The sequence below is a fragment of the Rhinatrema bivittatum genome, chromosome 8 (genome assembly GCF_901001135.1).
Source record: "Rhinatrema bivittatum chromosome 8, aRhiBiv1.1, whole genome shotgun sequence".
In the NCBI taxonomy this organism is placed as follows: domain Eukaryota; kingdom Metazoa; phylum Chordata; class Amphibia; order Gymnophiona; family Rhinatrematidae; genus Rhinatrema; species Rhinatrema bivittatum.
In genome coordinates, this window is record NC_042622.1 from 160,684,015 (window position 1) to 160,705,014 (window position 21,000).

The 21,000-nt window shown below is 41.2% G+C and overlaps 1 protein-coding gene across 3 annotated transcripts in view; it reads right to left on the bottom strand.

Annotated features, from left to right (window-relative positions):
* Nucleotides 1-355: 355 nt before the first annotated feature.
* Nucleotides 356-21,000, bottom strand: part of MYO1C (myosin IC) — a 256,955-nt gene continuing 236,310 nt past the window's right edge. For all 3 annotated transcript variants that reach the window (XM_029614574.1, XM_029614576.1, XM_029614575.1), the window contains exons 29-32: nt 14,379-14,449; nt 13,182-13,279; nt 7,936-8,035; nt 356-1,371 (exon numbers count right to left, since the gene is read on the bottom strand). In XM_029614574.1, coding sequence (XP_029470434.1) covers nt 1,345-1,371; nt 7,936-8,035; nt 13,182-13,279; nt 14,379-14,449 — 296 coding nt within the window. In that variant the 3' untranslated portion in view covers nt 356-1,344. The remainder of the gene's footprint in view (nt 1,372-7,935; nt 8,036-13,181; nt 13,280-14,378; nt 14,450-21,000) is intronic.

Sequence of the window (21,000 nt, forward strand, 5' to 3'; positions counted from 1 at the left end):
GTAAGGATAGGTTAAAGGGGGTTGTGGATCGCAGGAAGGGCTAATGCGGCCGGAAAGTGAGTAGAACGCGGGTTAGGAGCGGGGTAAACGCGGCCGCACTTTACTGGATAGACCTGTAAGTGAGCTGGCTGCCCCACTGACTTCCCATCTGCTATCCTTTTGTATAGAGATATAAACCTGTCATGATGGACCAGCTCTATGTGTCTCTGCCTCACTTTCACATTGTCTAAAAATTTGGAAGAGACTGGTGGGGCTTTCAGTGCTGTCCTAGCTGATTTGCAGTCTTCATATCTGCTCTGCCTACTTGAAGTTTTTATGTGACAATACCTTTTTGTACAGCTAAAAGGAAAAGTAATTGAAAAATAAACGTTTAATTCTGCTTCTACCACAAATGATTACAGTGAGCACAAAATTTCTAAAATATGTGCTTTTTCTTTTGAGTATTTATTCTACTCCACAGTACATTTTACTTGAAATAAAATTATGGGCCTGTAGCCCTACCTATTTCTCACCATCTCCCTCTGTCACAAAAGGGAACAGGCAAAGCAACCCTTTTCAACTCACACTTCCTGTTGAAAAAATACCTCCAGCAAGTAGCATATTTTCTGTACAAATTGCAACTACTGTTAAGTGCTCATGGCTTTTTAAAAAGCAAAGCTTTGCAATATGGGAAACCAGAATGTGGAAACTTTCTGGAGCTCACACCTTTCCATACCCTAAATTTTAAGAGTACTGTGAGCTAGTTTCTTTAAAATATGGAGATACCTATTTCTTAACTCACTTTCTTTTTCATTTGAACTTGTAAATATTTATCCTGTTTATACAGCTTTCCTTTTCCAAGTTAACTTTTATTTACATAATAGAAAAGTTTTCTAAAGCTTTAAACACTGAAGTCATTTAGGAATTAAAATTGAGCAAAGAAGGATTACCATGATTATAACAGTAGAATGAATTGCTGCTTAAGTAAAATGACTAAAATCCAGTTTCACTTAATGTCAATCTCCCATTCCTAAAATATACAGCCTCCATAAAATCTTCCACATATTCCAATACGGGTTTTATCTTGGAACAGTTAAGTGCAAAAAGAGAAAATGAAATATACTTTTGTGAATGAAAATAGCATTAAGGCAATTGGGGGTTCCAAAGAGTCAGTCAAAAGAGAATTTTTCTTTCAGTTCTCAGTTTGTAAGCACAGGTATTTGGTAAAATATTTAACAATAAAAAAAAAAAATGCAAAGCAAAGACTAGCAAGTAAGGAAGTAAGCTACAAACAGTGAAATAAAATACTCGGTCTCTCTTCTGCCATCTGATTATTGAAGATTTGCATCTGTTCCATGGCTTTTGTCACCGGGAATTGAGCCGTGGGGCAACCTGACAAGGAAGTACAGAATAAGCATATAAGTTATCCGCAAGATAGACTTAGGTATTCTTAAATCATTATGTCAAGAATATTTAGAGCGAGAGATTACTAAATGCCAAACAGCATAAGTCATTTTGAGAACTTTTGTTTAATCAGGAATATAACTAAAAGTCTGCATTTATAAGTACTCTAAGGGGTAGATTTTAAAAGATGCATGTACGTGGTTCCTGGCACGCGCACATGGATGTACCAATTTTATAACATATACAGATCGCCACGCGTATGTTATAAAATGATAACCATGTACACATGTGCAGTGACGTGATCAGGCCATTCCCAATCTGCTCCAGTTGCAAACTAGGAGGAACTTCCCTAACCCCCTACCTACTCTTCCTCCCTCTTCCCCTTTCCTCCCAGACCCCTCTCCACCCCCCAACTATTAGAATGTTTGTTTTAAAAAACTTACTTCATCTTCGCTGGTGAAGTAAGTTCTGCACACTGGCCTCTGTGTAAGGGCTCTGTGTAAGGGCTCTGTGTAAGGGCCTAATGGCCCTTACACAGAGCCCAGCACTTCCACGCGTTCTGGGAGATAGACGTGTGGCCAGGCTATTTTGAAAATGTGCTTGGTGCGCGCATGTCAGCCATGCGCGTATCTCCTGGTATTTGCATGCACCGGGTTCTGAAAATTTAGCCGTGATTGTGCAAATGCTATAACTAAAGAGTTAAAACTGCTGAAACAAAATTCCTATCTATAGCATCAGACTGTATAAGGGCAAAATGGTTTGGCTGGGTCTTGAATTGCTGGGTGAAAAAAAAAAGTGAGATGGTGCTGGTAAATCTACATCATGTAAGGGAAGAGACCTGGTAGTAGGCTTAATGCAAGGATCAGTGGCCATGGCTGAAGAACTGGAGTGAGACCTAGTTTTTGAAAAGAGATTTCTAGGACCATCACCTTGTTTCTAGAAACTGAAGGGCTACTTAGCTGTGTTGTATAGAAGTTGGATGAAATCTGTGACCTGTAGATATTTGTTGTCAGTTTTTATTTTATTTGGGAGTTTTTTAAATTTTGTAACAAATATCAGTAGAAATTCTCTTTGCAAAGGAGAAAATTTAGTGGAAAAACTATTTTTTTTCATTGATAAGCAGGCTGAATTAACTATATTATGTGAGTGTCATCCAACAGCACCAAACAGATGTCTTTCCAAGCTAGTAGACATTTGAGTTCTACTGAGCATGTGCAGGACTTGCATCAAGAGCCTCCTTAGTCTGTCTTTGTCCAAGTAAAAGTATGGATGTGTACTCAAGTTTGGCCTCAATTTTTCTTTTATTTAATTAATCCCTTTTCAGTTTTGTTGTCTCACTCGCAACAGTACTTTTCAGTGCTATTGAAAAATAAAATGAAGTACAAGTTTTACAGAACTAGAAGACAGACATTTCTGGGACAGTTTCCTCTTCTTTTGCCTTTAGTCATGTCAGAGAAAAGGACAACCACAGTTAGTGGATTCAAACACTGCATTTGTGGCTAAGTTATGTCAATAGCAGACTGACATGAATTTTACCTCGACTGCTTGGAGCCAGACATCTATCAGGCAAACTGCAAAGCCTGTGGTCAGATGTCCCCCCCCCACAGTCTCGGCACTCTAGAGCAGCAAAACTAGAGAGCCTGTGTCAGTTACAAAAGGAACCACTGCAAGTCTTCATCCCTGAATGCAGATTCCTTTGCCTTGCGGGGTAGGGATTTGAGCCTTAGCTCCACCAAGACACTCCCCCTATCAGCACAAACAGCAGCAGTGGGGACAAGTGAAAATGCCACCATCTGTCAGCAGCGCATTCAGTGTCGATACCAGCAGCACAGAAGTCTGGATTTTCAATGCATAGTGCATGTCAAACATGATGCATGGATCATCAATGCAGCCTGGTGCATCTGCACACCAAATGCATAATGCATCAACACAGAAGCATTTATTATACTTGATGCTCAATGCACCACCATTTTAATGATACTAGCAGATGCATTCCACCCCCCCCTCCCCTCCCCACACCAGGAAGTGCCTACAGCCCACCCAATATGTGTTTCACTTTTAAACTATCATCCTCCTTTCATCACAGCTCCAAATATTTTAAATCTGGAAGCATTCCATCTCTGTACCAGCTTTACTGGTGTATTCTTCCAAGTCAAACATTCTTCGCCTACAAGACTTTTTGAGTCTCACATGCTGCATACAGCCTTGCTTACTCTGCTTTATACTGCACCGACCAGGCCTGTAGCAGTCAGTGATTTATTTCATCTGCCTTCTTCCATAACGAGGGCTTTCCTGGTCTTACAGCTACTGATGCAAGAACTGTGTTTGGTGACACCGGACCCTGTCTGCTCTATTATTCCACTTTCATCCAGTAGGCCTCCACTCGTGGAGCAGGAACCAGTCCTGGTATCAGAAAAGGATGTCCATCCTACAGCTTACAGGACCTAGAAGACTATCAAGCAAGTGACAGACACGAGCAGCAGCTTCTTCACATCACTTGCAGGAGACTCTGACATATCTTTTCTCCTATTACTTTCTTCTTTTCCCATGGTGCTGTCCTAAACTGTGATCTCCACATTGCTGCCAACCTTTGCTCCAAGGTTCCTCATATTTGGTTACAGCTGAATCATCTCTTTCAGAAGTTAAACATCTACCTTTTCCCCCACCAAGGCATCACAGTCTTGGCCAAGCGTATCATCCCCAGTGGTTTTACCCAGGAGTTCTGGGATTCACTTCCAGATCACAGGTCTCCAGAGGATCTTTCTTACTCAAATTTATTGAAAAATTTACAATACACATAAGGACAAAGATCCTTGCGCTGAGTTTATGGGTCCCACCAGTCAGTGGTCATAAAGTAGACAGTTAAGAAAGCAAAGAAAACAAAACTTCATTCTATCTCTCCTCCAGGAAAGGACTACAGGTTCTTTGATAATTTAGGGAAGACGGTGTTGCAGGGCTCCATGCCTTGCAGTAGTAGCAGCCCAACTGAGCTGACAGCAAATCTATATCTGGATGACTGGTTAATAAAAGCATCCTTGAGAGAGAGGGTATTTCAGGCAGCCTGCCAAGTCTTGGTCATCCTTGGCCACATAGCAGCAGCAATACACATTATTCCACAGATATGGATGCACATCCATGGTCTACAGTGGGGGTTTACACAACCAAATCACTGAGGTGACTTGATAAGGACATGAGGAAGCAGCCACCAGCCAAGCTCCTGTTTCATCTATTGATAGATGTGAATTACGCTGTTCAATGGTTGCATGAGCTCTACCAAGGGCTGGAGGGTGCAAATCCAAACCTGTGGGACAGGGCCCAGTCTCTTGAAGAGTGTCGTCTTCATTCAACTATCTCAAACTAAAAGCGATCGAGAATGCACTCACATCTACTACAAGGAAAGAACATCTTGCTTCAAACTGTTTATGTAAAACATTGTGACTTGGTTGTCAATCAGGGTGGTACAGGCTCCTGGCTGCTGTGTCACGAGATGCTGAAAATCTGGCAGCGAGAGATTGACCTTCAAACCATGTACCTATCTAGGATATCCAGTAAACTTGGTGGACCGCTTCAGCAGTGTTTTCCCTCAAACTTCTACAGCCAATGAACTCTTTGAGTTGAGGGGTCATTCGTCAATTGACCTGTTTGCAGCGGAACAAAACTGGAAGCTTAACCAATTTTGCTCAATTCTTCTGAGCAAATTAGATTAACTGAAGACGCTTTCCTACTAAATTGGTGGACGAGCCTTATGTACTCTTTTCCACCACTATGTTTTATTGCAAGGACAGTGCAGAAACTCCTTCAAACCCATGATTCTTATAGATTCAGCATGGCCCAGGCAAATCTGGTATGCATATCTCATACGGCCTTTCCTACATCCTCCAATCTACTTCTGTTCCGATCCTCTTCTACTCACTGAGGAAGACATAAGAACATAAGAAAATGCCATACTGAGTCAGACCAAGGGTCCATCAAGCCCAGCATCCTGTTTCCAACAGTGGCCAATTCAGGCCATAAGAACCTGGCAAGTACCCAAAAACTAAGTGTATTCCATGTAACCATTGCTAATGGCAGTGGCTATTCTCTAAGTGAACTTTATAGCAGGTAATGGACTTCTCCTCCAAGAACTTATCCAATCCTTTTTTAAACACAGCTATACTAACTGCACTAACCACATCCTCTGGCAACAAATTCCAGAGTTTAATTGTGCGTTGAGTAAAAAAGAACTTTCTCCGATTCGTTTAAATGTGCCCATGCTAACTTCATGGAGTGCCCCCTAGTCTTTCTACTATCCGAAAGAGTAAATAACCGATTCACATCTACCCGTTCTAGACCTCTCATGATTTTAAACACCTCTATCATATCCCCCCTCAGTCGTCTCTTCTCCAAGCTGAAAAATCCTAACCTCTTTAGTCTTTCCTCATAGGGGAGCTGTTCCATTCCCTTTATCATTTTGGTAGCCCTTCTCTGTACCTTCTCCATCGCTTGGTTCAACCAAATCATCCATCCCTCAATATTGCAGCTTGGATGTTGAATGCATGATAATCACCAGCTACCCAGCTTGATTAAAGATATAATTCTTTCAGCCTGGAGGAACCTTCTACCAGGTGCAACACTTCCTTTAAGTGGAATCGATATTCCACATGCTGTGCCCAGAACAGTTTAGACCCATTCTATTGCAAATCCAAGCACCTCTTATCATATTTGCACCTATTGTTGGATTCTGGACTGGCTAAGTCTTCAGCATAAGAGTAAACCTCTGTGCTATAAGGACCTATTATGCATCCATAAATGGTAGGCCCATCTCACAACATCCTCTTGTAGCAAAATTCATGAAGGGGTTGTGGCACTTAAAGCCTTCAGTGTGTAAATTACCAGTGCCATGGAATCTGAACCCAGTCCTTGCTTATTTGATAAAGTTGCCCTTCGAACCGTATCCACAGCGTCACTGAAGCACCTCACATAAAATCATAGCTCTAGTCGCAGAAACCTCTATGTGCAGAGTAAGTGAGCTACAAACTCTAGTATACTACCCACCTTATGTACAATTTTTCCACAATAAAGTAGTCCTTTGTACACATACAAAATACCTACCGAATGTGTTCTCTGCTTTTCACATCAATCAGGCCATTCTTTCTGCAGCCACAACTCATGAAAGTGAGAAAAACCCTCACACTTTGGACTTTAAAAGACCTCTGACCTATTATAAGAGAAGAACTCAGCCGCATGGACAAGCTTCTCAATGAACCGTTGTCTCATATGATCCAAATAGACTAGGAATATCAATTTCTAAGTACACTTTGTCGAACTGGATAGCTGAATGCAAGCAATACTGCTACACAGTAGCAGTCAATCTTGCCAATCTGGTAAAAGCTCATTAAATCAGACCAAGACCTATAGGCTCCTCCTTTGCCCACTTGTGAGATGTTCCTCTAGAAGACATCTGCAAAGCTGCCACTTGGTCATCGATGTATACCTTTGTCTCACTACTGTATAGAGACTCTAGACAGTCTATTAAATACTGACAGTACTTTGGACAGGCAGTGTTGCATAACATACTTTCGCAGTAGTCTTCTCTCCATAGTGGAGTCCATGTTGCTTTTCAGTAATGCTCTCCTGCAACCAGCCTGGGCACCCCCCCCCCCCCAACATATCATGGTTAATTCATCCTGCTTATTGATGGAAAAAGCAAGTTTGCTTACCGTAAATCAGGGCTTCCCAAACCTGTCCTGGGGACTCCACAGCCAATCGGGTTTTCAGGATATCCACAATGAATATGCATGAGACATATTTGCATACAATGGAGACTCGGTATATGCAAATTTATCTCATACATATTCATTGTGGATATCCTGAAAACCCGACTGGCTGTGGGGTACCCCAGGACAGGTTTGTGAAGCCCTGCCGTAAATGGTGTTTTCTGCAGACAGAAGGCTGAATTAGCCATGATACCCCCACCCTCTTCCCTGGAGAGTTGACTAAACAGCTAGTTAGCTTTGAAACAGACTGAAGAGGTTGTCAAGCAACACCCACACGTGCGCATTGAGTTTAAAGCTCTACTAACTTGGAGAGAGGAGTCCATTCGGTGCTGCCAGATGTCACCCACATATCATAACTAATTCATCCTACTATCGACACAAAACACCACTTATGGTGAGCAAGCTTTTTTTTGTTCTAACATTAAAATTTCCAGGCAAAATAAAATAAAAACTGAAAACAGATCTCTAGGCTCTTAAAGCAAGTTACAGTGAAGTGATTAATGCTTTGTACCTGTAATATAGATGTGGAACTGAGTGGATATTGTGATCTTGAACTGTTGTATTATGAACCAATTCTGCCTTTAATTATTTGGATTTATTACTAAGAACTGGGGCCTGTCCCAACTTCAGGCATTGAATGAGAACATAGTTCATATTTGAATCAGTGAAACTGTTTAACTTAACACTGCTATTGAAGAATAAATCCTGTGCTTTTAGGCTAGGAAACTGACAGACTCTTGGGCACTTAGGAGGATGACAGTCGTCTAATAGTGTTTGCTGTGAAAAACATACTTACCACGGAAAGATGCCCATTTTTAGCTTTGGCTATTACCAGTTCTGATCCTGCAGTGAAATCAATGATGCCCTCCTTACCCACGCCTGCTGTGAACTTGATGCTGTCAAAACACAGGACAATTGCTTCTAAATTCTCAGTTGCGTTCTCGACAGAAGAATGTGACTTGTGTAAAGCAGCAAACTGAACATCTGCTTTTCTTTTGGTTGATTTTTTTAAAAATTAATTTATAAAATATGTAAAATATTACATCAAAAGTAACAAAACAAAAGGTCAGGATGGACTATGACAGTACATATCTGAAGACGAAAAGAAGCAAATAGTAAAAATTCCCAATCCAGCAGCTGAGCACCTAACAAATATCAAGAACCTGTTTGCACTTACCAAACCTTTGCACAGCCGCACATTGCATGTACAGGATTCCATCACAAATCACGTCATGGTAGATGCATTATTCCATTTACTAAGAATTAATGGGGCAAGTTTCAGGCAGCCTATGGGGCTTGTAAGGGACATTGTCCTTGTAGGCCTGCAAAACCATTTTCCTTTTCATCCTGGTACACCAGTCCAGATAAGTGGGGTTATGTCCCTCTACAAGCTGATAGAGGCAGAGCACACTATTTTCCTTTGTGACATCATTGCCATTACTGTTATGTATTCCCACCCTGGCCGCTAATAGGAAGAATCCTGTGACGCATTGAGTCAGAGAGCTCTTGCCTGGTCCTAGTGGCTCCAGATTGGCTTCAGAGGTTTTAATAGGCAGATCTGATGAGACTGCAGATTGACTGTCCTTTTCATTTCCTGCATGCCTGAGGACTCTTGGTAGAGGGTCCAGACACAATGGAAGATCCATCTCTGTTTTATTCTCCACTATCCTCTGACTGAGGAAAGCCCAGGCATGGAAGTTCATATGCTGGAGATAAGTGAATGGCTATATAGATGATATCAATGAGACAATTTTAGCTACTTTTCTAACAGACCAGCAAATCTATTAAGAAGGGCTTTAAACTAGAATTGTCAGGGCTGGGTGAACAAAACCCTAAAACAAATAAAACATTAAATAGTTGTATTGAAATGGGAAAAAGGGCAGTATCTGGAAAGATACCTATCCTAATGCTCACAGTATGGGAAATAAAGTTCTGGATCTACAGTCAGTCTTTGAAGAAGTTTACTGAGCAGTAGTGACTGACACGGAGACTTGGATCACAGAAAACCATGCCTGGGATACCAGGCTACAATCTATTCAGGCATACTATGTACAGTTCTGGAGAACACACCTTCAAGTAGGATATAAACTAGTTGGAGCTGGTCCTGGGTGTGGTTACTAAAATAATCAATTGTCTTTGTTCTAATGCATATGGGGATAGACTTAAATATCTAAACATGTATACCCTAGAGGAAAGGTGAGATTGAGGAAATATGATAGAGACATTTAAATATCTCAATGTTTCCATGCACAGGAGGCGAACCTTTTTCAATGAAAAGGCTCTAGCACAAGAGATCATGGGATGAGGGTGAAAGAGGATAGACGCGGGAGTAATCATTGGAACTCTTTCTTTATAGAGAATGTAGTAGATGCATGGAACAGACTCCCAGTGGAGGCAAAAATGATATCAGAATTTAAAAAAGCATGTAATAGGAATTGTAAGAGCTGGACGCAGTGGAGGGATAAGCAGACTAGATAGGCCATATGGTCTTTTTTTGCAATCATGTTTCTATCTTATGGCTTAGCTATTGAAAGGTCACGCTGGAGAAGAACAAGTTATTTTTCATCAGTAATTTTCACCTTATTGAAGGACGATAAGATCAATTTCTCTGGTTTATGTTCAGGTTTGGCATCTTTTTGACGTGTGCTGCAGGGAATGGTCAGTTTCTTCTTTGCATTTGGATAGCCCTTTTATTTTAGCCTGTCTCCAGTGGAACTTAGAGAAGGAATTGGCCTTGAACTCTTTTAAGGTTCAAGTAGCAGCTATCTCCTGTGTTAGGGGTAGAGTTTAGGGGTTCTCCATTGCATACTATCTGGATATGTACCATTTTCTTCAAGGAATGAAGAGGCTGCAGCTCCCTTTGTAGGTTAATGGTTCTTCAGTGGGATCTTAACTTGATTCTGGAGGCCCTGGTGTTGCCTTCATTTGAGCCTTTGAAACATGCTTTGGTTAAGGCTCTATCTTTAAAGACAGTTTTTCTAGTAGCAATCTGTTCAGCAAGGCGTATTTCTAAAATTTAGGCTTTTTCCTATAGAAATCTTGCATCAAATTCAGTATTTATTCTACCTATATCTTCCTTCCTACTGAAGGTAATGTCAATGATCCATCTCAATCAGTCTATTTCTTTGTCAGGTTTCTCTAAAGAGGAGTGTCAGGGCAACAACAAATACTTGAGATTCTTGGATGTCAGTTGGGTGCTTATATAGGCATTTTTAAGGTACTAATCCTTTCGTAAATACAGACAGGCTGTTTGTTTTGTTTGATGGACCATTAAGGGTGAAATAGCCTCCAAAGTTACTTTAACAAGATGGATCCAAGGACACTATCTTCACCATATCTGTTCAAAGGCCATCAGGCCTCCAAGATTATTTACACTTAATCTACTAGAACATAGTTGTCTTCCTTGGCAGAAGCAATTGCTATTGCTATTGCTAAATTCAAGAGGCCACCAATGAAGAGTGGGGGACTCGCCAGAATGATGGCTACTGCCTGGAGACAATACCCTTATTCAATAAACATACACATGGTTACTGTGACTCCAACATCACTCTAAGCTTCAACAGCAAGAGGAAATATGGAAAAAAGGATTTGCACTCACAAAGAGGGGAGTAGCTGGCTTGTTACGGCGGTTACTACCCCAAACCAAATAAGCCTGATACTTCACTTTCAATGCATATCCAGCAGAGCTCTCTGCTTCAACGGCAAGGCAGAAGAAAAAAGGGTTCGCACTCACAAAGTGGGGAGTAGCTGGCTTGTTACGGCGGTTACTACCCCAAACCAAATGTGCCTGATACTTCACTTTCGATGCATATCCAGCATGGCTCTCTGCTTCAACGGCATGGGAGAAAGACTGATACATCACGCATTTCCAGCATAGCTCTCTGCTTCAACGGCAGGGGAGAAGAAAAACTGATACTTCACGCATATCCAGCATAGCTCCCTGATTCAACGGCAGGGGAGAAGAAAAACAACCAATAAGGGCTGTATAACATAGTCTGGGTAAAACAAATAAGCATGGGTGTAGCTTGCTTATTGCGGCGGTTACTACCCCTACTACCCATAACTAATCAAGCTAGATATTTCACTTGGATGCGGCTCCATCACTGCTCTCTACATTAATGGTGGGGGTGGAAGGGAAATAGAACCAAGAGCTAAGAGAAACAGATAAGTATGAGAGAAAAAATGTGTGAGGCTTGCTGGGCAGACTGGATGGGCCGTTTGGTCTTCTTCTGCCGTCATTTCTATAGCACTGGTGTACATATGTAAGGCAGCTACTTGGCGGTTCTTACGTTTTTTTGCTAAGCATTTCAGATTGCACGTGCTTGCTAAGAAGGACGCAGCCTTTGGAGCTGGAATTCTCAAAGTGTTCCCTCCTGGACTAAGTAGGCTTTGGTACTTTTCACTTGTCTGGGCTGGACTGGTACAGCAGGATGAAATGGAAGGAGAACTTTTAAACTGTTCATTTTCTTTGAATGAATCCTGCTACGCAAGTCCAGGACTTTCCCATGAAGCCTTGTCGTCAGGTGACTCATGTACATATGTATTTCAGAAGGGGTAGATATATTTTCTCAGCCATTAGTAGTTTTGGTTCTATCCTCTTTGCTATTATGTGGTATTCCTGTTTTCCATAGGGCATGGACAGATAAGATGGTATAAGAGGATCTTTGCTCCAGAACAAAAACTTTTGAAGTTCTTTGTCCATTTGAATCTTTGAAAGGTTCAGTGATTAGACACAGGACTACTGTTTTTTCTCTGTGCTGTACCACCCCTAAGTAGTGGTGATGATGCCACAAAAGAAAACTGTGTGCTCCGCCTCTGGTAGGGGGACACAGACTCGACATGGTCTGGACTGATGTAGCAGGATTCATTGAAAAATACATTTACTACAGCTCAGTTACCATGCAAATAATTTATGGCATGTTAAATTCAGAACTCAGCTGATGACATGACTTTCATCATCCTGCTAGCTAGCCCAATTAACACAGGCCTTGTTTATTTTAGATTAGAGGTGAACATTTTTTATCATTGATTATATTCCTAATAAAATGGCTTGATTTAATATCAGGATGCTGGGGTTACAAATGTCTTAATTATTTCCAGACAGATAATAAATACCATGTATATTTAGCTACAACATACCCTGCTAGTACACAGAGATAAGAAGAAGATGGACTCCTGGCTCAGTAGTGGCAGTACACAAAATATCATTCCTGATTTAGATTTTGGCAGTTTAGGCCAGTTTAAATTGAAAGTGCTGTATGAGAGAGACTGGAAAGATTCTCTAGGTCACATTGCTTCAAACCCAACGGAGGTGGATTATGACTAAATTATTGACAGGTAAAAGCTATTTGCTGTCTTATGTAAAAAAAAATTAATGGTCTCAGTTCAGTTTCCGGTGAATAAGTATCCACATTACAAAAAATACTGTTAAGCTGGCTAAATTCTTCCTTATCTACTGCTGTACTGGTACTATTTTATCATGTTTCAATAACGGAGGTAACTGGGGGCAGCCTAGTAGAGGCACTGAAAACAATTAACCTCCCAGTCCTGCAAAGTCACAGCATGAAGAAGCTGTGCACGCAGTACATGACCTATGGATTAATGGATCATTATTGTTACTCTGGCTTTTTTTTTTTTTTTTTTTTTTTTGAGTACTAAATTCATTAGAAACCACATCTGTAGTATTTGCTAATCAGCTTGCTAGTAAAAGTGGGAGAGAGAGCACTAGAAGTGGCTGCATCCTGCCCTGCAGCTTATAGGAGGTTTGCGATATGTGGTAAGAAGGGATGTAATGGGGAGAAGAATCAGGAATTGGGCTTTGTCTCACCTGCTTGCTATTTACATAGGGACCTTGATATTCAGATTTTTTTTCCTCTGGGAATTTATCAGTGTTTATGATAACCAACAAAAACAGGTAAAAAAAAAAAATAAGTAGCACAGGAAGAGCCATTTTTTTCAATGATGTTTTGCTGTTTTTGTTGGTTATAAACACAAATTCCTACAGAAAATAAAACGCCCTATGTATGTATTTGACCTACTCACCTGCTCTGGTTGATGTTGATATTGTTGATTCTTTCAGCATTCATAGCAATTTTGGTTAGTGTTTCAATCACATGATCACTCTGTAACACAACATCTCCCTAGAAGAGAGCCATAAATTAATTGCTGCAGGCCCTGTTAGATTATTTTCTAAAATCAGCATTTCCTTGTGCTGCAAAGGGATTTGCTTCCCATCACTGCATACATGTAAACTACTGAGACACATGAAAGATAAAAAACAGAACTGAACACGTTTCCAACGTCGTGAAAGCACTACATACTGTCACTTCTCCAAAGATACCTTATGGGGAACTTGTCTTATGTTGAGGGGGTCAATTCTGGTTCTCAAGTTAGCCTATAATTGAAACTTCTCCTCAGTTCAGAGAAAAGACATATGAAAGGATAAGAAAGAGCTATATAAAATCATGAGGGGGTGGCACAGATTAATAATTGGGAGTTACTTACACTTTCAAATATAAATGATAAGGGGATACTCCACAAAACTAGCAGGTAGCAGATATAAAATAAATTGGAGGAAAAATTATTTCACTCAATGCACAATTAAGCTACAGAATTTGTTGCCGGAGGATATGGTCAAAGGCATGTGTAGCATAGTGGGATTTAAAAGGGGTTTGACGTGTTCTTGGAGGAAAAGTCCGTAATTATTAAGCAGGTGGACCCAGGGAAGCCTACTACATATTCCTGGGCCTGAGCAACAAGGAATTTTATCTACTGTTTGGGATCTGCCAGCTACTTCCTAATGACCCAGTTCAGCCACTGTTAAGGGGCAAGGTGCTGGGCTTGATGGACTTCTTGTTTGACTCGGCATAGCACATCTTATGATCTCAAACTTGCCCTAGGCCCACCTTTTGTTTTTTCTTTCAAAAGCATATATCCCAAGTAATTTAAAAAGCCATCACAAATTCCTATGAGGACAATATTTAAAGCCGCCTTTACTGAAGGAGACAATGTTAAATGGATATTAAGCCATTAGCTACACCAAGAGCCCTCTTCTCATCCAAATCAGTTTAGAAGGCACCACGTTACTCCAAAAGCTTTGTGTGTGGCTTTATTGAAAACAATCATAAAACAGGTGGCATTTCAAAGGCAGTTTTAATATAATGCAGCATAATCAAAATTGTAGAGTTAATAAAAATTTTGTACGATTGTAAACATTATTTTAAAAAGCTAAGATTTTACCTTCTGCCTGTTATCTTCACAGTGTACATGGAGAACAAACAGGCTGTCACTCAAGCTGCTAACAGAGATACCTGCAAACAAGAAAGTTGAATTGACTTAAACTGCAAGGACAGTTATAAAGGTAGCATGAGAAAATTAGGCTGCAAAAACAGCATAGGTCCATCAAATCAAACATCCAACCTGGTGCAATATATGCCAGAGTGAGAGCTCCACCACATATATACTATGGGGCAGAATCAGGTTTTTCACAGAGCATTAAAGATGTAATACAGTTCAGGGGACAAAAAGCATTATACTTAGGAGAGAACAAAATGCATAAGACTGAATGTGAAACCCAGGTCTAGAAGGATGCATGGCAAGCAGCCCAGTATAGTACTGTAATGAATGAGTGGCCCAGGACAGTGCCATCTATCACGCACTGCTTGAAAAAGTAATTTCATTCAACGTAGTGCCAGCAAGAAAGAGATCAAATCCCTTGTGGCTGCGAAGACAAACCGTCAGGCTAATAGGTGAGATCCTGGAGGGGTTGGGGGAGCTGTGGATCATCTTTGGGGAGGTGGTAGATAGTGGGGAAGATTTTCAAAGGGTTACGCGCGTAACCCCCAAAAACCTACCCCAAACCCCCCCTGCGCATGCAGAGCCTATCTTGCATAGGCTGCCGGCGCGTGTAAGTCCTGGGGCTTTCCTGGGGGGAGGGGGGGCGTGTTGCGGTCGGCACGTCATCGGGGGCATTCCGGGGGTGTGGCCGCGGCCTCCGGACCGGACCATGGAGCACCGGCGGTTGGCCCAAGTTACGCCTGCCTCAGGCAGGCGTAACTTGTGCAACAAAGGTAGGGGGGGTTTAGATAGGGCTGGGGGGAGGGGAAGGTGCGGGGGGGGGGGGGGTGGAAGGAAAGTTCCCTCCGAGGCCACTCTGATTTCGGAGTGGCCTCGGAGGGAACGGAGGCAGGCTGCACGGCTCGGTGCGCGCAGGCTGCTGATTTTGGGCAGCCTTGCGTGTGCCGACCCCGGATTTTAAAGGATACGCGCCTATCTATTAAAATCCGGCGTACTTTTGTTGTGCCTGGTGCGCGAACAAAAGTATGCGCGGGTGTACTTTTATAAAATCTACCCCAGTGTGTGCTGCTGCCAATTCATTTTTTCTTGCATAGAGTGAGGACTGCAGCACTGGGCAGAAGGATGGGATTGCCACAGGAGAGTGTTGAATTTTTCAAGTTAGGTGGCCTTTTGCAGCAAAAGCTGAGTGACCTAAATCTAGATGATTACATTTTAGCTACCTAGATTAGGCATTGAACCTTGGCTGAAAATTTGCCTTTCATGGGCTTAAATTTCATCCCTCCCAAAATCTGAGGCATGTTATGTGAGATTAGGAGGTGGTTACAATCTATATGCCAATAAGAATATAAGAAATTCCATGCTAGGTCAGAGAGAGATCCATCAAGCCCAGCATCCTGACAGTGGCCAGTCTGAACCACAAGTCCTTGGTGGATCCCAAAAAGTAGACTTATTTCTTGTTACTCCCACGGATAGCAATGAATTTCCCTAGTCTACCTGGCTAATAATATTTTATGGGCTTTTCCTCCAGGAACTCATTGAAACCTCTTTAAAATTCCATTATATTAGTCACCTTGACCACCTTCTCTAGCAACAGATTCAACAGCTTCTATGATTATTTTAACTCATCTGGTTAGTTTTATGAAGTGTTCTCTTGTTTTAGTATTATTTGAAAGGGTAAATGACTGTCCTTGCTACTTGTTCAACCCAGCACATGATTTTGTAAATTTCTTTCATGTCCCCTCTTCAGCTGTTTCTTTTCCATGGTAAAGAGTCCAACCTGTTCCAACTCTAGGCTTGGACATTGATAATTCACTCTCGGGCCGATACAGTAAAGTCCGCAGGAGAGCTCTCCCGGCGCACTCTCCTGTGCGTGCGATTCACTATGCAAATTAGGCCCAGCGGTAAAAAAGGGCAAAAGGAGGCGCTAGGGACACTAGCGCGTCCCTAGCGCCTCCTTTTGGACCGGAGCGGCGGCTGTCAGCGAGTTTGACAGCCAGCGCTCAATTTTGCCACGGCTTCGGAAATCGGACGCCGGCAAAAGTGAGCGTCCGGTTTTCGAACCGTGAGCCACGGGCCGACTTCAAATTTTTATTTATTTATTTATTTAGTTTTGGTAACTTTCGGGACCTCCAACTTAATATCGCCATGATATTAAGTCGGAGGGTGCCGGAAGAAATTAGTGCCTACCTTTGGGTAGGCACTAATTTCTGAAAGCAAAATGTGCGGCTTGGCTGCACATTTTGTTTTCTGAATCGCACGGGAATACCTAATAGGGCCATCAACATGCACTTGCATGTTGCGGGCGCTATTAGGTTCGGGGGGTTGGACGCGCGTTTTCGGCCCCTTACTGAATAAGGGGTAACGCTAGCGCGTCAAACGCACTTCCAATAGAGTGTTAACAGTGTGCTCCGTACTGTATCGGCCCGTAAGTGTTTTAAAGGACTGTCTCCAAGTAATAAATTGGATAAAATAAATAAATTAGTTTTAAATACCAGAAAGAGTGCCTCAAAAATCAGACTAATAAAAAGATGTGTGGAACTGATTAAACAGATCTGTCCAGGAGTTTATAGAGATGCAACCTGGACTGAATTAGGAATAATCACTTAATATAGATCAATACTAATCTATTTTGAATAGTCCATTTCTTGACATATTTATAAATGTACTCCAGCAGTTCCCAATTTTTTATTTTTTTTATTTCATGGCACACTTTGTTTGCTCAATCCTCATAGTATAACAAACCAAATTTTGCACAGTTTTCACTCCCCCTCCCCCCCGGAGGAGAGCAGCATTTACCTATGTGTGCCTCATTCTGTTTGCTTCAATCTGACATTTGAACCAGATGATCCTGTGAGATTACAGGGCCCCCACACATTAAAACATCAGATTGAAGCTGGCATAGAAGGTGCACTCTTGTAAGAAACACTGCTCTTCTCCTTTCAGTGGAAAGGTGTAAGCTAGAAGATTACCAGAGTTCTGGTAGGTGAATGTGGGATAATTATTCCCCATAATGCTAGTAGTGAATGAACAGTCTGGTGGATTGCCCCATGGAAAATTGTAGTAATCTTTGCAAATTATACCTAAAAGCTTATTTTTTTAAGTTTTGTTACCACAAAATATTTTAGGCCCAGTACAAAAGCCTCCATACTGGTTGGTATGTCCATCCTACAAAAGAATTAATTATACACCAAAATGTCAAAATTAGCCAACAAAATTCAATTCTTGCCAACATATAAATTCTATGCTGGAGACATGTCCAGGTTAGATACTTTGATCTGTGTCCCAGTATATTTTATACTGATGCCATATTATTCTCTTATCAGGCAATACAAATTTCCAACTTTTGATGCTTCTGGCTTGCTTTTCTGACTAATTGTCACTCTATTTCCTCATTTTCAAGTTTTTGTTCTTTTTATTTTCCCTCTCTCTAGTGTTTCCTTATTCTTTGTCTCTTTCCTTGACTAGATATTTTAATACTTTCTCTTCCCTTGCTGCTGTCCTTTCCTCCTTTTCTCCTACTCTCTACTTAGCTGGCCCTTCCAATCATCTCCCCCCCCCCCCCCCCCCCCAGCAACAACGGTGCACAATACTGTATGAGTATCCTGTGTCTCTTCCTTCAAGTATTCACCCCATCTCCCCTCCTTTTCCTTATAAATCATTTTTACCTGGCTTCATCTTTGGGCGACTCCTACTCTGTTGTCATCTGAGTCCCAAGACACTGCAGCAGTGACTCTCCAAATAAATAGAGCATAGCAGGAAAACAGCTCTGTACTCAAGTGGGGGTAGGATGTGGACAGATGGGGAGGGACTTGAGCAGAAGCTCTTCTCTTCCAATTCACTGAGTGGGCTCCCTGCTCCTGCCCCTCCCTCAGTGTTGTCTGGCTGCCTTGGGGACAGGAGAGAGGGAATGAAGCAGCAAGCTAGAGGTTTGGGGCAGTGACCAATAGAATCCAGCATGAGCCTAGGGAGGAAGAGCAGGCTGAGCACTGAGGCACAAGAAGAATTTAGCCAAGAAACTTAGGTAACCACTTTACAACATTGACTGTTTGCTCAACTGCATAATGGGGCAATGACATCACTTTCAACTTAAAAAGTTTCCATACTTTTGCAACATCATAATAGAAATCTCTAACACCATGATCTCCATAGTATATACTTCCCATAACAAACACAACTAGAAACCAATTGAGATAGCTGGGTGATATCTAGCAGCAGACTGTTACACCTTGTAGTAACTAACATATGGATAGTGCAGCAGGTAATATTCCTTAAGACAGTAGGCCAAGGGTAATTGCAACCCAGGTGTGTATATATATATATGCATAAACGGGCATGACCACCAGATGTGAAAAAAATGAACCCTTTTCTCCACAATCATGCCAACATCTATCATGTTTTTTATGAAGAGTAGGCTCTCAAATTTAATAAATAAACAATTTCCCAATAAATACCAGGTTGCTTGTTAAGAGCAGCCCATGAGACTCATCAGTGTTGCTTTCTCTGGCATAGAAACTCAAATACTGGCATTCTCTTGTGTGGCCCCTGAATGCTGCAATTCCCTTCCAATAGAAATATGTTTACTTAACCTTTAGAAAACAAATTAAACATGGCTTTTCTAGGAAGCCTTTAAAAACTAAAAGGAATCTTAGTGTCATTTCTGATGATTTATATTTTCTGTTTTATTCTGGGCTTGGCTTTTAACAAAACGTGGATTTTTCTTTTCCAATAGCTTCATTTTATATTGGCTGAGGTTCTTCTGTTCAGTTGCTAGTTTTTAATAATGATAGTCTCAAGGATGATATATTTTTTTTTAGTTTGGATTTTGTTTTACTGTTTTATTTTGTTGATCATTGTTATACTGTATTTATATTTTTAGTGTATTTGTATTTAATATGCATATGGGGTAATTTTCAAAATAATTTACGCACATAAGCATATATCAATTTTCAAAAGCCAATTTATGCACGTAAATCCTTTTGAAAATTTCCCTGTCATTGTATAATGAGTAGCAGCCTAGTGGTTAGAGCAGTGGGCTGAGAACCAGGGAAGCCAAAGTTCAAATCCCTCTGCTGCTTCTTGTGACCTTGGGCAAGAGACTTCACTCTCCATTGCCTTGGGTACAACTAAATTGTGAGCCCTCTGGGGACAGGGAAAATACTTACTGTGTCTGACTGTAACTCTCCTTGAGCTATGAATGGAAAGGTATGAGCTAAATACACAATAAATAAAATATTTATGTTCTTTCTTGTACCCTCTTTGATCATATTTGGAAAGGCTATTATAAATCCCTAAAAGCAAACAAATAACAAGCTTCTCTTGCTTACCCGTAAAGGGTGTTTTCCATGAATGGAAGGACATATCAGTCACAAAAGTGGGGTGACGACAGCACAGACATGGACATGGTCTTCTAGTTGAGAAGAAAAACCCTCTTGAGCATGTTCCGGAGTTCCCGCACACCAGTCCCCCACCAGTCTCTTCAGTCTTTTTACTAGTTGAGCTTCAACGCCATAGTAAGGCGGGTGGGATTGTGTGGCTGATGGAGACACCCATTACAGGTAAGCAACTTTGCTTTCTCCCAATTTGAAGACTGCATCAAGGATGACTTATTTCTTTTTCAACCTGGAGAACGTGAAAGGCAGGCAAACTGAAGCCATTGTTTGAAGAGATTTTTAAGTACTGATTGTCTAAAAGAGCTTCCAGTGTGAGTCCTGTTCTAGAGGATAATGTTTGACAAATGTATAAATGGAGGACCATGTGGCTGCTTTAGATAAGCCCACAATTGAGGCTGAATGGAAGAAGGCTGTAGAAGTGGCTGTTGTACAAAATTTAATTTTGCTAGAGGATTACTTCTGCTCTTTGATAATAGAAGTTAATGCAGTCTTAAAGCCACAAGGAAAGAGTTTGTTTACCAGCTAGAGATCCTTGCTTATTTGGGTCATGAGAAATAAGCAACTGGAAAGATTTCCTTAGATCCTTTGCCCTTTTTAATAAGAAAAGCAGCACCCTTCTACAGTCTGTGTGGAAAGTTTCTTTTACTTTATTAGATTGAGTTCTTGGAAACAAGTGTCAGAAGAACTATAGACTGGTTCATATGGAAGTGAGTTGAGTAGTTCTTAGAACTACTCTATTCTTATATATCTGAGTGAATGGAAGGTCTACCACTAGAGCATGCAGTTCGCTCCTTCTGCAAGCAGATGTAATTGGTATAAGAAAAGAACCTTCCAAGGTAAGGGTTTCAGTTCATTGGTAGCCATCAGTTCCAATGGGGGATATATGAACTTTGTTAGTATTGGATTCAAATCCCATTGAGGAGGAGGATCATGTACAGGTGGATAAAGATGTAATTGATCCTTTATACATCTTGCTACCAAGAAATGATGTAAAGTTGGTACATATTGTAATGGATGGTGGTAAGCTGCAGTTGCACTGACATGCATTATTAGCTACTTAGATTTTAAGCCAGATTTCAAGAGATACAGAAGTTATGAGTGTATTTCTTCCATTTGAAACTATAGGAGCATATTCTTGTTGGTTTCCTTGTTCTAATGACTGAGGAAAGGCATTT